This window comes from Gambusia affinis, linkage group LG10 (genome assembly GCF_019740435.1).
Source record: "Gambusia affinis linkage group LG10, SWU_Gaff_1.0, whole genome shotgun sequence".
NCBI classification, from domain to species: Eukaryota; Metazoa; Chordata; class Actinopteri; order Cyprinodontiformes; family Poeciliidae; genus Gambusia; species Gambusia affinis.
Window position 1 is genome coordinate 5,635,930 of NC_057877.1, and position 25,418 is coordinate 5,661,347.

Below are 25,418 nucleotides of genomic sequence, written 5' to 3' on the forward strand. Positions count from 1 at the left end.
AAAACAGCTGCAGTGACGAACTTGACTGTGCTACCATAAGGAGTCACATTAGATGGAAGCAAAGCACACAGAGAAAAATAAAGAGGCATCTGATGCAAGGAGAGAGAGAGATGGAGAAAGAGAGACAGAGAGCAGTTCATGACAGCAGCATCCACCCACATCCGCTCTCTCGGAAGGCTGGATGTGGGTGGGGAATGGTGGGTGCAAAGCAGAATGTCGGACCTCGCTTTTTTGCCGCTGTGTGTGAAAAGATGCAGTGTTGTCCCTGGTGGAATCCCTTATTGGGGGTCTGCTGTGGGGAACTTCAGTGGGTGCCTGCTCGCTCTGTCAATGGAGACACGGCGAAGCACGAAGACGAGCTCAGCATCACAGCACATGCAAATACACACAAGTGCAAAAGCCGTTTATGCCGTTTGTGTATATAAGTATAAGGATTGGATGATTCATCATACACCCCAACAAGAACATGTGACTTTTCGTTTTTTTATTTAGCTGTTTTCCTGCTTTTTTTTTTTTCTGTCTATGCAATTAAGTGGGTCACCAGATCCAGCTTCACTTCTAAGGACAAATCCTGACTTTTTTCGAATGCAGCTAAGGTTGTCGCAATAAGCAATTAATCAATTAATCAATTAATCGCGTGATGAATTAAAATGAGCTTGATCTTTTCCATTCAGATGATTTTTCTTTTTTTTTTTTAGGGTATTTGCAGAGACTTCATCATACATTTTATTTATGGTTTCGGTTGTGTATTATTTATTTACTTTTTGCTTACTGTTTTTGGTGGTTGTGTTTCATTTTGGATATGTAAAATATCTTCCAATTCCAGTGTGAAGTGTGCAAAATTGAAGTTTATTGGTCTTTCAGGGGCGATCTCGCATTGTCATACCATTATCAATTATTTTGAAGTTATCCCTGTATTTATTATTTTTGATTTAACATCAACCACCTGGCTATAAATTCATGTATTTACTTGTGAATGTTCATTAATACGTATTGCCGCAGTTTTAAATAGAAACTTGAACGTGAACTTAAATCTGCATTATGAACCTTTTATAAAAATACTTTTTACATCTTTGTTAAAACTATCACTATGTTGTGTCCGTATGTCATGAGACAGAGAATCTATGAAAAAAAATCCAGCTCCTGCGCCTTCTCCCAGTGCTAACTAGAAACAATCAATCAGAGCCAGGAGGCGGGTCTTAGCGCTGTCAATCATGGCCGTGTGTATGCTGTCTCATTTTGCACCGTCACAGCATAGTGACAGTTTTAACACATATGTAAACAACATAAGTTTTGTAAGAGTTACACAGTGCAGCTTTAAATGCTCTCAAAAGAACCAGCTTCACTTATCGCAACAATTGCCAGGACAATTTATCACGCAGGAAAATGAGTTATTGTAACAGGCCTGTGTGCCACAATGCTGCAGGAAGAAATCCTGCGCTGCATCATTGCTGGACAAACAGGAGACTGAGGCAGTGTTATCCAATGCAATCTGGTGTAGGCGTGCGATATGACAGGACTCTGTGGGTGTAGGCTTTCCTTAGTTTGAGAGAGGTTCGCTGTGGGCGGACCACTGACCCTGCTCATGTCGTCCTCCCTGGAGGAGCTCCCGGAGTGGCGCGGCAGCGTGCGGTGCTGGAGCTGGGGCGACAGGAGCTGGAGGCTGCTGGCTCTGGTGGGGATTCCCTGGCCGACCAGCAGGCCCTCGTCTCCGCCGTGCGTCCTCTGGTGATCCCGACGCACGTACATGGAGTGGCGGTGCGGCCGCTGCTGCGAGGAGAAAGGGCTGGTGTAGCCCTGACCGTACGACAGAGGGTCGCGCTGCGCGGACAGAGAGTGGCCGTGGCTCCTCTCCGTGCTGCCGTCTCCCGGGTCCAGGGAATCGGGCGACTTGGCCTCCTCCGAGGCCTTGTGGCGGGTGGACGAGCGTCTGTACGAGGAGTCCAGCGTGTTGCTCTCTCTCTCCGAGCGCATGCCCCCTCGGCCGGTCGTGCCGGGCCCGAGCCGCTCCAACCTGCGGGACGCCGGGCTGCTGGGAGCCGTCAGGTCGAGGCAGCTGGACGGGAAGTAGCGCGACGTGGGCTCGTCGGCATACAGATGCACGTCGTTTAGGTTTCCCACCGACTTGGCGTCGCTGAGCGTGCCGTAGCTCTTGGACAGGTTCAGGTAGCCGAACTTGGAGGAGGAGGCCGCAGAACCGTGGGAGTCCACGTAGTTGTGTCGGTTGTGTTTGTCCCCCGACTGCAACGTGTTGGTCTTGCCTTCCACAAAGGAGTGGCGGTTCTGCTGTGAGCGGAAGTTGGATTTGAGGTACTTGGCTCCGGGTCCGTCCAGCACCTTGGATCCCAGACTGATCTCGAAGTCACCTTTGCCCTTGACCTCGCCTGGGCTGAGCAGGTGAGGCAGGTTGCTGCCGGCCAGGTCCATGCTGTAGGCGGTGGAGTGGTTGAAGATCTGCGGCTGGTAGTTCTTGGGATGCAGGGTGGGGCTGAGGTTGATGGCCGCCGACATGTTGCCGTTGAGGAAGCTGTCGTTGCCTGGGAGGATGTCTTCCTGTCGGGGTAAGCTGGAGCTCTCCCTGTTGCTGGACCGGTGGCTTCCTGAGCTCTTCCCCCCGTGGCTCCTGGGTGAAAGGACAACGTGAGCATTTAGAGCTAACAACTCAAACATAAGCCAAAGAGTCATTGGTGTGTTGGTAAACACAGATTGAAATATTTGCATTCTTTTTTTTTTGAACAAAGACTTTATTTTATCAGATCAATATTCAAAATCAATGAATAATACAATAAGTCAGAAACATCAATTTCCAATACCACAATACAAACAGTTGAACAACAACAACTAAACAAGTCGGCGAGCTGAAAATCCAGAATTTTTTACATGGGGGGATGAAATAGAGGAAAAATCTTTCTCGATTGACTATTGTCTTTATCATAACAGAAATATATGTTAAGTCTACCTATAAAATGTGTACCTGTGTGTTTTTACATGTATCTTACTACAATATTAATTGGAGATATTTCTTCAAAGGGTTCCATCTTTTCTCAAATAAACCAGTGGACAAGTTCAATTTTGCTGTTATTTTCTCCATCGTATAAACATTCACTAGTTTCTCTTTCCATTGATTTACAGTAGGGGGTAAAGGTTTATACCAACATATTGTTATCATTTTTTTGGCTACGAGAACGAGGATACCAAATAAGTATTGTTCTTCTTTACTTAAATTATTTGGGGGAACTCCCAGAACAAAGATCCGGGGGTTCCAATCAATATAAGTGTGCAAGATATTTGAAATTTCCTCTCTAATTCCCTCCCAAAATTTCGTAATCTTTGGGCAATCCCAAAAGACATGAGTGTGATCCCCGATTAGTCCGCAGTGTCTCCAGCACAGATTTGATTTAGTTTGATCATATTTGGAAACAATATATGGAGTTTTGAAATATCTAACGATTATTTTCCAATAAAATTCTTTCCATGTTGGACTGTTAGTCAGTTTATGTCCAGTTACGCACACTTGCTCCCACTCTTCATCTTCAATCACAACATTCATTTCTAGTTCCCATCTTTCCTTTATCCCAGGAGATCCCTTCAACAGACATGATTGTAAGCATTTGTATAAATTTGACACAGTATTATTAGATTTTCTTTCCTTGGTGATCTTTATGAAGAATAATTCTAAATCAGTAGGTCTTGTCTGAAGAAGGGACCATTCGGTGTGGGACATCAGGTAACTTCTCAATTGTAAATATCTATAAAAATCAGATTTGCTCAACCTGTACTTCTCCTTAATCTGGTTAAAAGATTTCAGAATCTCCCCTTCAAACAAGTCATCAATAACAATTAAATTCTTGCTTTGCCAGGTTTGAAATCCCGGATCTTGTTGCCCTGGTTTAAAGTCTATTATATCCAAAATTTTTGTAGCTCTAGATATAGATTGAGGAGCTTTCATATTTTTTCTAATCATGTTTATAGTCCTTTGAGTGCTTTTCATCCATATATTTGTAATTTTGTACTTATTCCAGACTTCAGTCGAGCAGAATACAAGGGCCTGTAAAGAAAGTTTAGGGCTTGCGCTTTGTTCCAATGTCAGCCATGTTGTTTCTTTATTCTGTATTAGCCAACTTACACTTGCATGTAGTTGTGCAGCCCAGTAATATAATTTTAAGTTTGGTACATTAAGACCTCCATAAGGTTTACCACTGGTCAACTGAGTAAGTTTTATTCTGGCCTTTCTTTTCTGCCAGATAAAAGTTGAAATAATTTTTTGCATTTTATTTAGTTCTGTTGTTGGAACCCAAATAGGGAGGGCCATAAACAAATACAACAATCTAGGGAGAATATTCATTTTGATTGATTCAATCCTTCCAAAAAAGGAAAGCGGTAAAATATCCCATTTATCTAAGTCTTTTTGAATTTGGTCCAATAGCTTCCCAAAATTTGCTTTATATAATTTGGAAACATCCGTGGTAATATTGATTCCCAAATATCGAAATCCATTAGGTGACCAATTGAAATTCACTGAATTGGATAGTTCTGGGGGCCAGGAGCCTTTTAGCATCATGGCCTCTGACTTTGATTCATTAACTTTATATCCTGAGACCACACCAAAGTCCTTCAAACATTTTAAAATATTTGGTATAGAAGTTGTTGGGTCTCTTATATACAGAATAACATCATCAGCATACAGTGATAGTTTGTGAGTCCTGATTTTATCCGGTATGCCTAAAATTGATGTGTCTGTTCTTATTAGTTCTGCTAAGGGTTCTATACTGATAGCAAACAGGATCGGAGAAAGGCAGCAACCCTGACGGGTTCCTCTTTTTAAAGGGAAACTTTCTGACAAATAACCATTAGTGCGTACTCTAGAGGTTGGATTGGAGTACAGCACCTCAAACCAACTGATAAAGTTTTCATTAAAGCCCATCTTCAATAGTACCTGCTTCAGGAACAACCAATCCACCCGATCGAATGCTTTCTCAGCATCTAGGCCGAGAAGCATGGATGTGTGGGGGCTTTGTTGACCAATTGAGATTATATTTAGGGTACGTCTGATATTATTTAATCCGAGTCTATTGGGTATGAAGCCTGTCTGATCAGGATTGATAAGTTTATTAATAATCTTTTGTAGTCTTTTGGCCAAGATGGCACTTAAAATCTTAACGTCATTACACAACAGACTTATTGGTCTATAAGAGCCGCATTGTGTGGGGTCTTTACTTTCTTTGTGTATAACCGAGATAATTGCTTCTGCCCATGTTTTAGGTGGGTCTTTGGAGTCCAAAGCATGATTAAACACTCTGCATAAGAGTGGGATAAGCTCAGCCTGAAAGCATTTATAGAATTCTCCTGGAAAACCGTCTGCTCCTGGTGATTTATTATTTTTAAGCTTTCCTATAACAGATTTTATTTCTCCTTCGGTAATTGTCCCCACTAATGATTTAGCCTCTTTCTCGTCAAGTTTATTAAGATTAATTTGTTCCAAAAATTGCCTAATTTTATTTAATTTGTTAGGATTTGTCTCTGAATTATATAGTTGACTATAGTATTTTGAAAATGCATTTGCGATTTCTTTGGGATGCGAAACTAGTTTTTTGGACACTGGGCACATAATTTTTTGAACGGTTCGACTCGCCTGCAATTTTCTTAGTTGAAATGCTAATAGTCTACTTGCTTTATTTCCCTGCTCATAGTATTTTTGATTTGCAAAACGTAAAGCACCTTCTGCTTTATAAGTTAGTAATTCATTCAAGTCCTGTCTACATTTACTAAGTTCCTGTAATACCTTGTCATCGTTCGTTCTTTTATGTGTAGTCTCAAGTTTCTTCATCTGTTCTTGTAAGTTTTCTTGTTTTTCTCCCGTTCCTTTTTAACTTTTGAAGAAAATGAAATAATTTTACCCTCAAATATGCTTTGGCTGTATCCCATAGAGTAGATGGTGAAATTTCGTCCTTATCATTAATATCTAAAAAGAGATTTAATTCGTCTTTTATATATTGTATTGTCTCTGGATTATTTAAAAGCGATACGTTCAATCTCCATAATTTAAATGATTTCTCCAGGTCGATGTTTAAAGACATTATCACAGGACCATGGTCTGAAATAGTTTGAGGTTCGATATGACAGTCCACCACTCTGTGGGTTGCTTGTTTGGGAACGCAAAAGAAGTCTATTCTGGAGTGGCTTCTATGAACTTTTGAGAAGTGAGTATAGTCTCTGATCTTTGGGTGTTTTGCACGCCAAATATCAATCAGCCCCAACTCCTCCAATAGACCCTTCAATGCTTTTGTTTTTGATAGTTGATATTTTTGTTCTGTTGGAAATTTATCCATGTGATGATTTAAGACACAGTTGAAGTCTCCCCCTAAAATAATTGTTCCTTTTGAATAACCCGCTAAAATTTGGGCTAGCTCTTTAAAAAAACCTGGATTATCTTCATTTGGGGCATAAATATTCATAATTGTAAGAGCGGTTCCACCAACTGAACCAACCACCAATATCCAGCGGCCTTCTTTATCTTTGAGTACATTTTCTGCTACAAAGCATAAAGATTTATGAAACAGTATTGCTACTCCTCTTTTTTTGTAGTTTTCATAGGATGCACTAAATATCTGTCCCACCCAGTCTCTCTTTAATTTAGCATGTTCTATCTCATTTAAATGAGTTTCTTGTAGAAGCCCAATTGTACAATTCAACCTTTTTAATTGCGTTAGAATTTTTTTTCGTTTTATAACGTGATTTACTCCATTAATATTGTAAGTAACAATTTTTAAAGTCGTCATATTTATATGAAAACAAAAAGAAAGTTACATCCCTCCAGTAATATGTTGATCTCTATGCAAATATCTTTAATAGTCAAAATCAGCTCGCCGAAAAACAATGAACAGAATGAACAAGTAGTCAGATCTTCATCTTCACAGAACTTCCAAGTATTCCATGTGCTGCCCTTTTGGAAAACATAGGCAGCACACTCCTGATGTAAAATGGACAGGGATATTGGTCTCCCTGGGAGAATTACACCATGTGTGTAAGCAGTAGACCACATAGTCTCCTATTCTACTGCACTAAATGCCCAAAAAAAAGAAAGAAAAAATGGAAAAAAGTAAAACACTCACTGCAAACACACCAACCGATAGTCCATAAGTATTAATATAATATTATACCTGTATGACCTTATTTATATTTTTAACAAGATCCACCTTTGAATAAAATGTCGGCTAGACCAGGATAGAATCAGTTATAACAATACCGTCTCAGCCCTGCTTGTGCTGATCCACCGAGTTTAGTATGGCCCTGATGTCCATGTTATCCAGACCTGGGTCAGCCTTTCCACGTCTCCCCTGGGTCTGCCAGTTGTTGTGTAGCAACTCTCCCTCCAGGACGTCCCGCTCATCCACCTCCACCGGGATCCCGAGTTCCTTCAGAGTTGATTGGGCCTCCAATAGAGAGGAGAAGGTCTTGACACCCTTCTCCAAAAACAGTCTAAGTTGAGCTGGGTATGGAGACTGTGCCTTTATATTCCGTTCCTTCAGCTTTTTAATGACCTCACGCACTTGTTTTCTTTTTCTCTGCACTTCGGTGGAGTAATCTTGGTCAAAGAAAATTTTGTTTCCCCGAAACTCTATGTTCCGCTGTTTCCACGCACACTGTAGTACCAGCTGCTTAACATTGAAATCCAAAAAGCGAACTATTATGGATCTCGGAGAAGATGTCGACTTCGGCTTCGGAACTGTGGCTCTATGGGCTCTCTCAATGCAAATATCCATGCCATCAGGTAGCTTCAGCGCAGATTTTAAAAAGTCTTTAATAAACGGGATCATCTCTTTTCCTTCTGAATCTTCCTTAATCCCATACACTCTTATATTGTTCCTGCGCATCCTATTCTCCATATCATCCAGTTTTGCGGTTATTTTGGCGTCTTTTTTAAGTAAGTAAGCTAGCACCCTTTCCTGCTGTAGGCCACGGTCTTCTGCGTTACTCACTCTCTCTTCCGCGGAGTTCAGTCTCTCTTCTAGTGTATCGATTCTCTTCTTTATTTCTGCAATCGAAGCCTCCATCCGGGATTGGGATTCCAAAATGTCTCGTTGCGCCGTTCCAGATTCTTCTCGAAATTTGCGGAGCTCTGTTAGCATTAACAGGTCGGCCCCTGTTTCATTCTGAGTTATGCTAGCATCAAGTGTTAGCTGTTTCTGTGTCGTCTTCGCATCATCGTTTTTCCCCATCTTCTGGTCTTTTCTTGTAGTCTTTTGTGACGAAGTCATTGTGGTAGCGTCTTCTGGATATGTAGGTGGAATTAAATTCTAATAACAGGCGAATTAAGAGATATTTCGGTCGGAGCGTCGTCTGCGAGCGTCTCTACTCAGGCATATATTTGCATTCTTGATTTAGAAAAAAAATATCAAACTCTAATGAAAAGTTCCAAGACCTGCACCTGTGACTCTTACAATTCAGGCCTGGAAAGGAATTCAAACGGGTTTTCAAAATGTTGAAAATATTTAGGTTAAATTCCACACCAAAATCCAAGTTATAATCTTTGGCAAGGCTTATGTATTTCTATTCAGACTTGAGGCAATTTGCAAAGAGGTATAGGCAACAACAACAAAAAGCCCCACAGAGGTCTGAGGCTTTTACAAACCAGTTAGTCTAATAGGCATTTCAGTTTGGGACATAAGTGTCATAACAAACTATTCCTAAAATGCTTCATATGCATGAAATGTGATGTGGCGCTGACTGCTCTAGGTAGTGTTAGCTCTTGGCTGACCATGACTTCTTCAGAACTGCAAAGATAATAACATGTCAACTAAAGCTGCAGTATGTAGCTTTTATTTTAAAAAATCAAATATTTTTTTACATATCTGTTGAAACTGTCACTTTGTCATGACATGACACAAGATTGATTGACAGCGCTAAGACCCTCCTCCTGCCTCTGATTGGCCTTTTGCGGTGAGTTTCTGCAGATGACTGTAGAACCACTAGAAGGAGTTGGAGGATCTCGATTTTTTCACAGATTATCTGTCTTATATTATACCATCACAACATAGTGACAGTCTTATCAAATATGTAAAAAAATAAAAAAGTTTACATATTGCAGCTCGAAAACAGCTGAACAGCCGGGAGATGTTGACACGTCTGAACCAGCACCGCTGCTCGTCGCTGACCTGCTGGGGGTGGTGTTGTCGCCGTGGTGAGGCTTCCTCTTGGCCGAGCGTACAGGTGTGGGCGTGGGCGGGCCGGGCCGGTCCACCAGCCGCAGTGTCTGGAAGGCGTGATGGTTCAGGCACTGCTCCGTGAGGAAGCGCTCCGTCGGGTTGAGCAGGAGCAGGTTCTGATAGGAGGGGGGGAGAAGGAGGGGGGCAGCCAATGAGTCCTCCGAACACACACACCACACATCAAGACCTCACAAACAAGCTGGAACATCCAGTCATGCCTTTTTATGAGTCATCTTCATTATCATGAAAGTCAGGCTGCTGCTGCACATAATTGTGTCTTACAGTCACCAAACGGGCAAAACATTGACATAAAACATGATTTATGACACTTTTTTTCTCTCTCTCTCTTTCTCTTATCACTATGTTTAATAACCTATCTTTGTAGCCTTTAATAAAAGCTGGAAACATGGACGTGAGGACGATTCGTGAACTCGCCTCATCCTGCTTCTTCGCAACTAAAACTCCCTTTGGCAGTGACTTCTCTCGCTTCTCCCAAAAGGACTGACAGAGAGCAAAACTCTCTTCGGCAGGAATCGACGACAAGTTTTGCAAGATAAACGTTTGACTGCGTCTCCGAAGGCTGATTATTAATGAGGGTGACGTGTGTCTGTCCTCTGTGAAGTCGGTCCCGGGGGGGACATCGTGTGTTAGCGGTGAGTCATTTATCCGCTGAAAAAAAGCGCAAGTGCAAAAATTGCGCAGCCCACATTCTTGACACTGAGCTCCTGTTTACAGTGCAGACGCAGCAATAACAGCAGGGCTAAGAACCAGGATATGAGCCGAGAGAGGCCGGAGCGCCGCGGAGGCAGCGTGCAGTCACGACGTAAACACCGGCGCGAGGAGCAAGTTATTAGGAAAACCGGATTTTAATGAAATTTAGGATTTTCTTTTTTTTTTCAATGTTACTATAAGGAGGAATTGACTGGGACCGGCAAAGAGGTGAAAGCAAGATGCTAAAAATAAATCTACCAGCTCAGCAAGGCAGAATTGATCTTTGCCAGCCCTTTTCTTCTTACCTTCAGCAGATCCAGCAGGCCTCCGCCGATGATCCCCAGGTACCTTCGCTCCAAAGTTTGGGGGTGGTTTACAGCAGGAAACTAAAATACAGCATTTTTGAGAACGTTATTTGCGAATACTGATTGAATAGACCCCACAATCTGTCTTTGTTTTTTTGTTTTTTTCCAAGAAAAACACCATGATATTACATATATCTTCTTTGTTAGATATGTCTAACAAAGGATCTTAATACTTGGTGAATTTTTCTCCTTTCTGGACATTCGGGAACACGTGAGCTTATGTTGAAAAAAACACAATAAAACTGATCTTGTGCACAAACAGATGCACAGATTTCACACTCTGACCAAGGCAGAAGAACAGTCTAAAAACGGGTCTAAAAACGTCCCAGTGCACACATGTGAGACCTTGAAGGAGTAAACTCGCTCCGGCTGGTGAGATTCCTCTGAAAATGTAAACAAACAGTCTGGAAAAAGTGTACTATATTTTCTTCCTAACAGCTAAATAAGTATCCACAGTAAAACACTCTTCACTCCACTCCACTGCTCCGTTTAAGCAGTCAGCTTTCAATCCTTGCTTGTTTATTTTCTTAATTTTATTGTTAAAATATGTTAGCGTGATTAATAAGGAAATAATTGTTGATTATAATCGACCAGATTCAATCCAACCATTCGATTTACAATCGACACATTAGCAATGTAACTTGGAGAATAAATACTAAATACATTTCCATAATATATTCCTCCCATTCACTTATGGGATGTGTGCAATTTAGACTCCCTGACACAGTTGATTTTTAAATGCATTTTAAATAGATTTTTAAGAATAAGAACAAATAAGAAATATCATTTGTTGAGACGGATTTGAATTTTAATAGAAAATATAACTAAATAGCTTGCTAGTTGTTGTCTTTAATTAGCCACAGTTTGTGAGGCTAATTCCACATGTTTGGTCAATCTGGCAGGAAAGTGGTTATGTAGTTTTTGTGCTGTTTTGGCCACATTTACTCTATGTGTCTTGTGATTGTGACACTTGTGTCACTTGCTGTATTTGAAAAAAAATTTTTTTGTAAAAACAATTCCCTTCTTCCTTAAAGATTTTCAAAATTTGTGATGGTGTAAACAGAACTTTCAAGTGGATGTTGTTGGGATTTCACACGAGAGGCCAGTAGAAACATAACCAGGAAGTGGAAGAAAAATGTCCCCGATGCTTTTACTGCGATGGCAAATGCAAATATTTTAGTCTCTACCAGCTTTATCACTTCTTATTAAAATAAATAAATGTCCACATTCACAAAGCTGTTGCAGAACTAAAGAGCTCCTTTAGTGACAGACTGCTGCATCCGAGACGCCCAGAGGAGAATAATCGTAGGTCCTTCCTCTCCAAGTAACTCTGGGTACATCAGCGCCCCGCACCCCGTTCCTCCTCCCCACCAACTTGCAACACAAAGTTACACCCTTGATATATATACATATCTCTCTCCATATATACATGGAGAGTGATACATGTATATATAAAGAAGATGGAGGTAGACAAAGAAGTTGAGAGCGAATGAAAAGTTACCCTGAGCCCGTGGAAGCGGGGGTTGTTATAGAAGAGCTTCATCTGCTCTGGAGGGAGAGGTCCCAACACTTTCTGGATGGTGAAGAGCTGGTCGATCTCGCTCTCTCCTGGGAACAGGGGCTGCCCGTCGCTCAGCTCGCCCAAGATGCAGCCCACCGACCACATGTCCACCGCCTTCCCGTAAGGAGCCCTGCCAGCAAGGATTTGAGGGGTTGGTGAACGAAGGCGCGGCTCGACGGTGGCCGATCGAACGAGACCAGCATCCAAGCTAATGAGGCGGCGGGCGTACCCGAGCAGGAGCTCTGGAGAGCGGTACCATCTCGTAGCCACGTACTCGGTGTAATTGGCGTCCGTCCCTTCAGAGAGATTACGAGCAAAACCTGCAAAGTGAAGTCAGGGTGAGCAATGTAATCAAGGAAGGTTTCTGATACGCTATACACACAGATGAGCTTTTTTAACAGAATGGTAAGAGATCAGGTTCTCCCTCAGTGCTAATAAGTACGGAGGGGGAGATATGAGATATGTAATAAATGATCAAATCATGACGTCTACGCACATTTTCAAGATCAGATGCTTTTTTTAAATTCAGATTTCAGATTTCTTACAAGCATGCACTGCTTTGTGTTGGGTGATCACCTAAAATCCCAATTACACACAGGTTTTTTTTTTTTTTTGATATGACAAAATATTAAAATGTTCAATAGGTTTGAATAGTTGTGGATGGCACCGTAGGACACGAGAATGAAACTGCTTTTACCTCTGCATGTACAGAACAAAATAAATTAACTAAAGATGTAGCTCTTTGTGCATCAGTTAAGAGGCTTTCTCTACTTTGTTTCAATTTGAATGGATAACAGAGAGCAACCTGAAAAACACCTTTGTGTCTCTTTTTTCTTTCAGAATGAACTTGACACACTTATATATGTATAGATATAGAGATGTACATAACTTACACTGTAGCAGAGTATTAATGTTAGCTTTAGCACACAAATGGCAAAATAAAATGCAGAAACAAACTTTTGAAGACATTAGAAGACCTCAGCCAGCAACTTTTTAAGGTAAATCTTAAATCCCAGCCATTTTTACTTGCCATATGTGTCCTTAAATATTACAAGGTTTGCAAGAAAGTGCAGTAGAAAAAAAAAGAAAGAAGTAATTTCAGTCAATGTGCAAATTAAAGTTGGTTCTAGTTCACAGTGTCACCGGGACAGGACTTGAAACAGCAGAAATGGCTTCAAATTTGACACTGAATGTATTATAAAACTGAAATATTCTTACATTTCAGTAAGAAATGTAAGAATATTTCTTACATTTCTTACTCAAAGATGCATTTGACGGTCAATGCATCTTAAGACATTGACTGTCAAATGCACAAAGGAGCTTCTGCATGTACAGAAAAAAAAATGAAGAGCAAAATAATAATTGTGGTATTTATCAAATACAAATAATTTTAGCAATTTTAACTAAATGGAAATAACAGAGGTTTGGTCTGATTTAACTTCAGGGCTCGAGGAAAAAAAAGGTGTATGTGTTTATTATTGAGTGTATGTAACCTGTTTCAACTGTAAATCTGAGCCATTTACCGTGTGTTAAATGATGGGTCAAAATAGGAAGTTTTTTAAAAAAATCCCCAAACAGACAAGAAAACAAAACAGAGCAAAAAAAAAAAAAAGAAAAGAAAACCTAAGTAATTATCTCATTTTTGCTGGCTCAAAGCCTGGGTCAAGGGTCAATGGTAGGAATTGTGGCATTAAAAATAAACAGGTTCAGGTGTGCCGTGGTGGCGTAGGGGATAGCATGACCCACATTTGGAGGTATTGAGTCCTTGATGCGGCTGTCGCGGGTTCGATTCCTGGACCTGACGTTGTGTGCCGCATGTCTTCCCCCCTCTCCTTCCCCTTTTCCTGTCAGCCTACTTTCATATAAAGGACACTAGAGCCCACAAAAGACCCGCTGGAGGGGTAAAAAATGAAAAAAAAAAATAAAATAAAGAATAATAATAATAAACAGGTTCAAATATGCCACCCTTTGTGCAGTGAGTCTTCCAACAGCATCCAATAAAATCACACACAGCAGCCAACCATGCAGGTCTGATTATTAAATCATTTAGTTGTTTCAAGCCACTTTTAGAACAACAAAAAGCTACTTTTTTACAAAATTCTTTTCTCTGAAGAGTTTTTGCGGCGCAAGGGCGTCGTATTTTTTTTTTTTTTTGCGACAGTAGGCAGAAAGGAAAGAGGATGAGGAGAGGGGGGAAGACCTGCAGCAAAGGTCGTCGGGACCGGGAGTCGAACCCTTGACGTCCGTGGGGCGTGCTAACCCCCTGCGCCACCACAGCACGCCCCAAAAAGCTACTTTCTTGACGGGAGAATTGGCAACAGGGTTTTGGAAGCTTGCGGGTCTCTTCAAAACAGAGCGCGGTGAGAATGACGCCGCAGGAGAACACGCGCCCAAACATCAACCTTCGCAGCGGAGATTGTTTGCCCTATGTCTGTTCTCTCAACGCCTTTGGCTGACACAGAGCAAACAGCAGGCCGTCAGTCTCTCACTCCAGATTGCCTGCGTCGTGTCAGCTTTGCCATGTTTTACGTCCCTCCCCTCTGCTTGTTGTGGTGCCACGAGGCTGAATCAAAGCCTGATTAGGTTCTTGTTTCCCCAACACGTTTCGTTAATTGAGACGAGCGAGGACAGCAAGCGGAGCAGTGTGAGAGGGCCGCGTGCGGAGCTTTAGATAACCAGACAAAGCTTCCCTGAACTCCTCAAGTACTGATATGTCAGCCAAATATGGCTGCTGTTGGAAACACTCCTGACTGTTTCTGTTTGGCAACTTTTCACGCAGCTGCACCGAACGTGAGAATTAAACAAGAGGCGTCTCACCAAAGTCGCACAGCTTGAGGACGTCATCGGAGCTGATGAGGAGGTTTTCTGGCTTTATGTCTGCAGAGGAAGAAAACAGACGGGGCAGTGAGACGACCTGGACTGGTCTGCATCAGTGCTTGCATCAACGGATTCATCTCATTCAAAAGAAAAACAGCACTTTAGTTCAAAAGAAAGGGAAAAAAAAACAACAACAACAACCCAAAAAAACCCCCTCTACAAGTAAAAATGGACAGATTGCAGCCGGGTAAACGACAGGCCTTTGGATCCCTGCTCTGTTGCTACGGTGCCAAAGACTCACATTGGCCATCTGGAGTCCTGATCTGCTGCCAGAAATTCACCAAACGCTTCATTCGTGAACAGTATAGAACACCGTCGGGTTCTGTCGGCTAACCTTTTCAAACGAGACTTCACTCAAGATAAAATTCACAGCTCAGTTCTATAGTACACCACATTGTGATCCGCTCTCTGGTGGCTTCATGAGTTTCTCTCAGACTGGAGGGCCTTTTTGCTGCCTCATCACCAAGGGGCACCCTCTGTGCTTCGATAAAAAGTCCAAAACATAAGGTGAATCTAGGCATTACCTCTGTGAACAATGTCATGCTTATGGCACCAGTGAATAGCTTTGATTAACTGGAAGATGTAGCTGCGCACTTTGTCGGTCGGGACACCGGTGGGTAACTCCTCAAGCAGCTCAAGCATATTCTAAAAGAGAGCAAAGAAATCCAAAACACCAGGTCAGGTCAGATCAGATGGGCTTATATGTTTAAAGACCACGTCTTGTTTGTAGAAACTTACCTTCTCCACATACTCAAAGACAAGATAGAGCTTCCCTCTTCTGCGGAAGGCCTCTTTGAGCTCGACGATGTTCTCCTGCTTGAGGGTGCGGAGCATCTTAAGCTCCCGTAGTGTTGTTTCTTTAACCTCCTCATTTTCTGCATGAAGGGAAGGGAGAGGGGGAAACAAATTCACTGTATAGAAGAACTTCCATTTGGGGGACAAATCAACCAGAGTGTGAAGGATTATTTTAAGGGGTTCTGTTGCAACGACTCTCCCGGCCTTTAAAGTTCCAGAACAAAAATACTCCCAGAAAAGAACGCAGGTAGACCCAGGTGGTCTTTTTCTGTCTTTGTCTGGGACACATTTTCAGAAACAGACCAAATATGAACAGATGTTTAATTTACAACTGGGCTGTAAATTACATCAGATGTAAATTAAACTAAACTTAATCTGATCGCACAAGTTCAAAAGGTGCGTTCAGAAACAAACTACTGGTTGCCACACCAACCTTTTTGCTGAGTAGTTTTGTTCTGGAACTTAAAAGTTTGTGACATTTAAGTCAACAATAACCTAAAGAAGCCTCTTGTTGTCCACATTGACATTTGACAAACAAAACATCTCAGATTACTTAATGAGAGGCTCTAAACGTTATCAAATTAATTACAAATTTAGATACCAAACTAGCTTAAGCATATTGTTACATTTCATATATACTGTATATAGTTTGGCAAGAATTTCAACAAAAATGGCCACAACAAATAGTCTTAACTGGAATAATTTTTTTTTTTTACCTTCACTGTCCTTGAATTTCTTAATAGCCACAATTTCATTGGTTTCCTGCATGAGAAAGAGAATGCACTCTGTGAGAAATCAATGCTGTTTATCCTTGCCTATGACATATATAGTTACAACAAGAGCATTGGAATGAAGCAAAACAAAAAGTGTTATTTTTACCAGCATTTATTGTATTAAATCTTAGGTTTAATGTCCAGTCTGATCTGCATTGGCTAACGGTTCTTTCTGACCAATGGTTGCCATTGGCGTCCCTGAAAAAACTCAGCTAGACGTGTTCAGTTTTTGGTCTACCTTCTATCACCTTATGGTGGCTGCACGTTTAGCGAGCCATGATGAAAGAAACTGTATTTGCTGCTGTAGCTTTACAGTCACGGTGCCTGGAGAACAGCCAGTGGGAGAGGAAAGCTGCACAGACGGCAGATGAAACGTGGTTCATTAAACTTTATGGTGCTCAAAACATGATAATGTGCCTTTACAGGCAAAGCGGAGCAAACGGTTAACTGCGTGGTAAAAGTCTAGATTTGCCACCAGGATTATATATACCAGGCATAAAAGTTTGTGCTGTGCTCATGAGCGCATGGCCAGGTGAAACGAAACCAGGCAATTGTCTTTTTCAACAACACCTGATGCACAGATGGAAATACATTAAACAGACATTGCTTTACATTAAAATGTCTCTCACAGAAGAAATGTGGTACAAAAGCAGACACCTAACGACAGTTCTGCATGAATAATTCCTGTCTGTCGTAGGTATGGCAGACATGAGGTAATGCCAGCAGTTTGCCTCTGTCATCTAAAGTCACTTCTTGTTATCGGCTCACAAAGTTCTGTGTCCCACCACCAGCAGCCCCGTTTCCTCAACATGTCCTATTTAGACATGGTATTTCTGCCTGTGGCTCAGAGCTGTGCTCCACTTCAGCGCTCCATCCCTCCCTCCAAACGAAGCCAACGGCAGCACCGAATCGCTCCAGCTCGGGTGAAGGAGAACAGAGAGCCCTCCTACCGACTCTGAGAGATATAAGACGACACACTGCGGGGTCAGAGCTGCGTATGCATCACTGCGCTGTCCTTATGCAAGCCCGGCTCAGAGAGGAAACGAGGAACAGCAAAATAACCTGTGTTTTATCGAACCCTTACTCACTAATGGAGGAAAAAATAGACTTCCTCAGTAGGTAACAAGCAATCAAGACTTCTGGATGCGGCACGTTGAAACATGGGGCTTTAAATGGATGTGCCGCAGCAGCAAAACAAGGCTGGAAAAAAAACCTTAGCTTGGATCACAATATATGAGCTGTACTGCTCATAAAACATTATGAGCAGTACATAACACATTATGTACTGCATGTACGTCACATGAACGTTCATGAACTGCATGTAACGTTTTCATGTTTCTGTTCATCGAAATGCCTCACAGAGCATTTTCTAACATTTCAAAACTCCAAAATGTTGTATCATTTAAAGCATTTAAGCTGGCTATCCTGCCATTAATAGTAAGGGTGAAGTACAAACTTCATTGTAAGTCACAATCTAATGAAGACAGATGACTGCACACCTGTTAGTGTGAGAGAGAAAAATGGTGGTGAAAGTTTGTGTTCAGACATCCTATTTCTTTAACCCAAATGTTGGGTTTATGTTGCCGGGGACAACAGCTGGGTAATTTTAACCAAATATTGGGTCAGAAATTATGACCCAGTTTGTTGGTTTGAAAAAGAGACCAGAAGGAGCCTCATTATTCGTCACAGACCATCATTTTGAATGGTTCCACACCATTAAGAAAGACGATGCAAGATGGTGAAAGGATGCTGTGCAATGATGGCAATCTTAATGGCCTGTTTTAATGACCTTAGTTCACACTACAGGAAGAGGAAGAGGAAAAGCAAAGAGCTTTTCCTCTTTACTTTTTCTTTCTTTGCTTATTCATGTCAATACCTCCACATGAATACCTGTGGAGGTATTCATGACTTGTGAAAACACGATAATGTTCAGTCATAACAGGAGTCACAGGGGAAGGTTTCCCCCTCAAATGTCTGATTCTTTAACAGTAGGTCTTTGGTCAGCAGGTCAGTAAATCACACCGCAGACTCCACATTCAAGTTCACACCCAGAGATTTTCTTTCATGTAAAAATATTACCATTAGCCATTTTCCTTCTAAGAAAAATGGAGGATGCTAGCTGTTGTGCAAGTGTTAGGAAGCCCTAAGCTGTGCTAGATGACACTTGCATAAGCTAGTGTTAGCTTTAGATATTTAAGATTCACATTTTAACCAAAGCATTGATCATACAGTCAGTACTAACTTTTTGCTTCAGTTGTTTGTGAATAAGTTAATTTCGGACAAGCTGAGGTGGTCGAGTTCATTGTTCTTAAATTTGATCATTTGCAATTTGATCATTAACTCTCTAGCGTCCCAGATAAAGAGTTAACAGTGGATCAGTGCAAACCGTAGAACGAGCTGCAATCAGGAAGCGGGTCCTGCAGAAGTTTTGCTTGCTAATCTCAACAGAGGAGCATCTCATGCCAGACAAACTGGTTTTCTACGTCTGTTAATAATTCACACACCTATTGAGGGATCAGTGTAGATGCTCCGACCCTTTTTGTAGAACCATTTATTCTAAGATCTTGGGGAATTCCCATGTGGGAGACAGCGTGGCTAATTTATGAGGGAGAAAAAAACCAAACGGGTTGGATTATTATTTAATATAAAAGCTCTGTCACTCTTCCATGACCTGAATAGTAAAGATTCAGCCCCGAGAGTCAAACCGAATCCTCTGCTAGAATCACTAGCTCACTTCAAAAATATTCATACCCAATGAACTATGTTAATCTGTCCCTACAAAGATAAAGCATTCTTTCTAATTGGTGACGTCTGAACAAAAAATAAAAAATAAAACCAAATACACAGTGGAAATGTGGAATACTCTGAGTGGAGTTAAACAGAAGGCTGCGAGGAACAGAAAACCTGTTAGAGGCGTCAAAAGACTAGAGACAGAGATTCACAATTTTGCTTCTACTTCGCAATAATGCACCACTTTGTACTGGACTGTCACTTAAAATTCACATTTGTGTCGAAATGTGGATACTTTTGTAAGGCGCTGTATGAAAATCCAGAGCAAAGGCAACAAGACCTGACGACATAAAAGGAAGTTCATGTAGACTAGAATCTTTAAACATTAATATTAAAAATTCCAGTTTTGATCAAACTCCTAATTTTTTTCTTAAAAATATACAATTGGTATGAAATAGATTAAAAATCGGCTTTTATTTCAATTAATCCTTCTGTGAGTTGACCGAAATAAAAAGAAGCTGTAAAACAAAAAAAGATGGTGGTTCTTGTTTGGGCTAACACTTTGAACAATAGAACTATAGAAAATCAAGTGGTGCATTTGTAAAATAAATAAATAAATAAATAAATAAATAAATGTAAAGTAAAAAAATGAATTCTGTTAATTCTAAACATTTTCTAAAAGAGAAATCTGAATTGACCCAAATTGCCAGGTCAAAACTTTGTAAAAAAAAAAATAAAATGGAGTTTAGAAATTCTCAAACTGATCGGTGCATCGCCTCAAGAGCTTCCCAGATAGAGAGCTAAGAGTGATCAAAGGCCACACACTTCTGTGGCAAGTTTATACCGCTGAAATAATCACAACCTTTTTGCCTTATTGTTGTTAAGCAGCTGCTGATGGCTTTTATGGCGTTGCATTTTCATTCAATTAAGACAAACTCATCTCAGCTGGAGCAGTTTACCCCGTTTAGATCCAGATCTGTCAGCGTTTCCGGAATATCCCTCATCTTCAAATGATAACCATACCTATTGTTTTAGTTTTGAACAATACCACAATGTTGATACAACAATGCCCCAAATCCTCTGAGTCAAAAAACAAAACAAAACACACACACACACACACACACATGCGGAACAATTTCATTCAGAAAAGACGATATATTAACAGTGTTGTTTTGATTTACAGGCACAGAATAGGATTGGGTTTATGAATGTCTGAGTGTGGAATGGAGAAACCATATGCTGCTCTTTTTTTTTAAGTTCATCTCTGATGCAGTGCTGATGTTACAGCATGGTTTCTCAAACCACAATACACAAAGACAGCGATGGGTGGATTCAGAGCAGCTGGGGCTGCTGCAGCACACCGCCTTACTTTACGTTCCTCCATCTGCATCCCAGTTGGCAACATCTGCACTGGAGTTTCTGCTAAAGCAACATAATGGGTTGGTTTACTAACAAAGTGCTCCAGTTTAACATTTATTCATGTATTTTTGAACACAGAAAGTTTTGCCCCTTCACTGCAAAATAAGCGTTGAACACCTTCCCCATCGCCTCTCATAGGCTGATTTGTGTGGGTATTTTCTCGCCCGATAGTCCGGAAGACTCGCTTCGATCGGGGACCAAAACGGCAACGTTTGTTATATTTTCAGATTGTGTGGTTCTCTTTCACGTTGCACTGGGTCAAACAATCCAAACGACTTGAAAAACCTGTTCCCCTCCTCCCCTGTGGCGGCGCTGCAACAAGAACTGCTGAAGGAAATGACATAAAAACATCCTACTCGACAAAATGCAAACAGAAATGGAGTAGCGTCAGATTTTTTTTTAGCGGTTGTAGGATTTCTCAAGCCATTTCCTCCTGCTAGAGTGACCCGTTTTGTTTTGGTTGTATTTGCCACTACAACAGGCTGCATCAACAAGTGAACTAGGCCTCAGTGTAAGACGGACAATAAGTAGCCCGTGTCTCTCAGGGGACAAGCAAAACCTCACGACACAGACAGCAAACACGAGTCCCCTCGCCATCTTTATTTCTTTTCTCTTTTTTTTTACAGACTCCTGATAGGAACTCATCTGCAACTCTTCCACTCAAGGTGACCCATTTAAGGCTAGATGTGAAAGTCCTTCTCTCTCTCCTGTCCCAGTTTCTACTCACAGGCTGCAAAAATAACTGCTCCCGTCAAAGGAGGTGGCAGTCTTTCCTTTTCTCTCTCTCTCTCTCTCTCGCCTCCAACTTAATAAATGAAAACGGCGTCTTCGTCGATTGAATAGGCTCCTTTTTTTCCCTTTTTGCTGCAAAAGGGAGATTGATTATGAAATAAAAATAGCTTTGAGTGATGCTAAAATAAAATTGTCCCGTCTTGTTCTTGATCAGGACAAACAACAGTTGACCACAGATGGATGGTGACTCACTGGATCTCACATGGAACGTTCTGGGATTGAAAGATCCAGTCGGTTTAAGATAACTCATTTTAGATTGTAGCGTGTTTGTTTTCCTCGCAGAGTAAACCCGCAGACAAAAAAAACAATGCAAACTGGAGGGATTATAAGACTTCTTTCTCAGACGGGAATAGTGGCACAATATGAGAGGAAGAATGAAGCACAAAGGAAGAGAAATAACTCTTTAACTACACCGCTCTGTTACAGGATATGACATTTAAGACCTGAGGATATAACATACCATAACTAGAAATTATTATATACCATTTATATACATAAATGTTTTATTTAGATTATAGTATTTTGTAGAAATAACTTAATTTACCTCTTTTTTTGGTGAAAAAAAATATCCATATTTTTGTAGATCATGACTGATTTGTAAAAGCAATAAGAAGGGTAAAACATCCAAGTGGGTGAATACTTCTTATGTAATGTAAGCAGCAGTTTAATGTTATAGTGTCGTAATACTAAAATGAGGAAAATTTTGTTTTAGTTGAAATTCAGACTACAAATCTTGATGTTATTGCAACATTTGTTACATTTTCAGCTGACAGTTCTGATTTTCAACTGAGCGATCCAAACCATTTGAAAGCCTAACGCTAACCTCTCACGTTTGTTTTAGTTGTATTTACCCAGAATGCCTTGCGCTGTAGTCCTCTTTCTGTGTTTAATGCAGCCGCGGGTCTGCTTGCTTTCACACATGGATTCAAACCGCGCTAGAGTTCACTTCAACCAAACCAAGACCGAGGTATTTAGTAAAAGTTCACCAGTTTGGTGAACTTTTACCAAAAGTGGCGCGACCCACATTTGGAGGCCTTCGGTCCTCGGCGCGGTGGTCACGGGTTCGAATCCCGGGCCCGGCCGACGTTTGCTGCCTGTCTTCCCCCCTCTCCTTCGCCCTTTCCTGTCAGCCTACTTTCGAGTGGTGGACACTAGAGCCCACAAAATATCCCCTGGCGGGGAGGAAGGTCTAAAAAGTTTACCGTTTTGGTCCACATCAGAGATCGATTGACACAAACCAGACTTTCTGGAAACAAAAAAAGAGTTTGATTAAAGCGGATTAAATAGGGCTGGTGTGAATGCACCCTTAGTCTCAAATAAAAACCAAACTCTTCCTTAATGTTCTGGTGCTACGTGAACATGAACATAGAAAACAAAACTTTTTCTGTTTTTTTCTTTTTTTGCCTAAAAATCATACACTTAAATAAATTTCCAAAAATGCTCTATAAACTGCCAAGAGCAGGACGATCTCTAAAGTGGTAAAAGCCAGACAACATTTCTCTGTATGTGCTCCATTCATCAACCTGACTGACAGCAGAAGTACTTGCGCCAGGCTAGCATGCGCATTAGTCATAAGCCTTAGGCTGAAAGCAATTTAACAAGAGTTAAAATGATATAAACACTAAATACATTTTAATACAAAACATCTTTAAAATCCCACCATTAGGACACTTACTGCACTGAGAGATTTAATTTTTTTCAAATGATATATAGTTTGTAATGTGGCATATTTTGTACTTGACGCTATCATTGTGAAAAACACAGCTCTGACTGGTTGGTAGCCGCCGCTTCCTCACTTGCTCAACGTGTTCATATAGAATGCCTTCATGCTTTCATGTGTCGTCAGCCCTCAAGGGTTCTGTGAACCTAACCCGCGCCAGGAAAATACCACCCCACGCCACGGCGGAGCTGCCAGGAGCATTCACCACAGAGCGAGCGCTGCCTGCAGACTCGTTCTGGCATGTGCCACATATGTTCTTGCTCACTTCCTAATAATAGTGTGACTTGTGATCATGTGCTCGTCGTCTCCGCCGCTCTGACGTGCCGCTAAACTCGTACAATGACTTGTTTATCATGTCAGCCATTAAACAGTTTATATTATTGTCTTCTGAGTTTTTCTTCTAGACTAGTAAATTAAAGTTTGATGATCTTGCTTGCTTATGTGTCTCTTTCTCCTTGCATGTTATGTAAATCAGGGGCGTCGCTGTCAAAAGGTATTTCCGTCCGACTTGAACTAATGTTCTTTCTTTTTAATTTTCATGCCAGCATATCATCGGCCTGAACCGTCAAACCGCAGTCTGCTGCTGTCATTTTAAACCACCATATAGGAGACTTTTCATGCCCACAATTATTCCTACAGCTGGAAGATTCAGATTTATGAAGTTTTTCCTCAACCAATAAATTTGTTTTTCATAGGAAATGAGACAAAGATTTCTTATAAAAGAATAAAACAACCAGGGTGAAATTTGAAAGGACATGGGACATATTTTTGCCCTATCCAGCAAATATGTGTTTTACACATTTAACACTTTTTTTGTGTTTTATGCATTTTTTGCTCCATAATCACAGTACATTAATAGGTAGCTCAACATGCCGGTGGGTACAAATTAATGCCTTTTTTGCATTAATTTGAAAGACGTACCTTAACTTTATAATTTAAAATTTTTTCTGATTTTATTACTTATAATATTTTGACAAATCTACCATTGTCAAAACAAAATTAAGAAAATTAACAAAAAAAATGTTTGGTGCCCCCAAAAACCTCGGGGCCCTGGGCTACTGCTCCTGTAATCGCTTTTTAATGTCTGGGCAAAAAAAAGCAACATCTGTACATTTTTATTTAAACATGGCGTATCAGAAATTCTTTAAAGCTCTCTCAATAATAAAGAGAAACATCTTTATTGACATTGCAGTAATTTTTTTCCGCTGCTGTTTTAAGGACTTATCTTTGGTGTTGAGCTTTAAGATTCAACACCAAGATTTGAAGTTTTCTTTGGCATCACACTAAACTTCATTAGCTTTCCTTTACTATGTTCAGTACTTCTGATTATTCTGCCTCGCACATTTTACCCTAGATATAGTCTTTTGCCTCTCCCACTGGATCGCCATTCACCAATACATTCCTCTTGGATTCCTCATTATCGATACATGACATGAAATAATAACTAAAGTTCTGGAAGAGAACCTAACCAGCCCTTTGGTTATGTATAGCCTATAGTATTCACTGCAGCCAAAATTCAAGTTAATTATAACCATGCGTGACATGCTAGAGGTTTAGTTACTGTATGCTACCTTTAAAAAAACAGCAATTATATCTAGTGTGTATACCAATATTATCCAGAGGCGGTGGAAATGTTGGACAGGTTGACACTCTGTCAGAGCGATAATACTAACACTTACAACCATGCAAGCTCATACATGCAATTTAGAACCAGCAGTGAGGAACACACAGCAAGACACACGACTTGAGAACATGACAGCTAAAATGCACACTGTGAACCGAGAGGGTCCGTACATGCGACAAACCCGGATGCTCCTCTCTGGTTATTGTCTTTCTTAATAATGCAGAGTCTACATTATTTTATTAAAATGTGTATATATACAGTTGAAACGAGACATTTACACTAACAGAATACAAAGTCACAAATGCATTTTTTTATTTCGGACTGTGAAGTCACATCAGACCAGACTTTAGTTCTTCTAGCTTAGTTGGAATTACCAAAATTATTTCTATTTGTTCAGAAAACTTAACAAGAACATTTTTTTAATTCTTTTTGTAAGTTTCCTGTAAGGTGTTCCAGGATATACCTCCTTTTCAGAGGTATGTATATCCTAAAAAGGATATATCTCTGCGTATATCCTTTTCAGAGAAGGACAAGTTACAAAAAATTTTCTAAAAATGTTCTCGTCAAGGTTTCTCGCATTTAGCAAGTAGAAATAATTTTGGAAATTCAACCTGAGCTAAAATAAGAAAAGTTTAGTCTGACTTAACTTCGGCTGTAAGAAAATTTTTTTTGTCTTTTTATTCCAACTCTCTCCATATGTATACATCTCCTCAACTGAGTTTATTACGGTAGCACCAATTTGTTTGAATTGGTTCAATTTAAACCCAGTTAATTGGTCCAATCAAAACTGGACCAACTGGACCCGTCCAATTCCTGTCCAATGAGATCCAGACTCAAATCAAATC

The 25,418-nt window shown here is 40.7% G+C and overlaps 1 protein-coding gene across 3 annotated transcripts in view; it reads right to left on the reverse strand.

The window, feature by feature from the left end:
- Window positions 1-25,418, reverse strand: part of LOC122838330 (cyclin-dependent kinase-like 5) — a 50,665-nt gene that overhangs the window by 8,027 nt on the left and 17,220 nt on the right. For 2 of the 3 annotated variants that reach the window (XM_044128896.1, XM_044128898.1), the window contains exons 4-13: window positions 16,232-16,277; window positions 15,459-15,595; window positions 15,245-15,365; window positions 14,661-14,720; window positions 12,073-12,163; window positions 11,784-11,973; window positions 10,223-10,303; window positions 9,156-9,322; window positions 1,579-2,623; window positions 223-324 (exon numbers count right to left, since the gene is read on the reverse strand). In XM_044128896.1, coding sequence (XP_043984831.1) covers window positions 223-324; window positions 1,579-2,623; window positions 9,156-9,322; window positions 10,223-10,303; window positions 11,784-11,973; window positions 12,073-12,163; window positions 14,661-14,720; window positions 15,245-15,365; window positions 15,459-15,595; window positions 16,232-16,277 — 2,040 coding nt within the window. The remainder of the gene's footprint in view (window positions 1-222; window positions 325-1,578; window positions 2,624-9,155; window positions 9,323-10,222; window positions 10,304-11,783; window positions 11,974-12,072; window positions 12,164-14,660; window positions 14,721-15,244; window positions 15,366-15,458; window positions 15,596-16,231; window positions 16,278-25,418) is intronic. The other variant, XM_044128899.1, reaches the window with a different exon arrangement.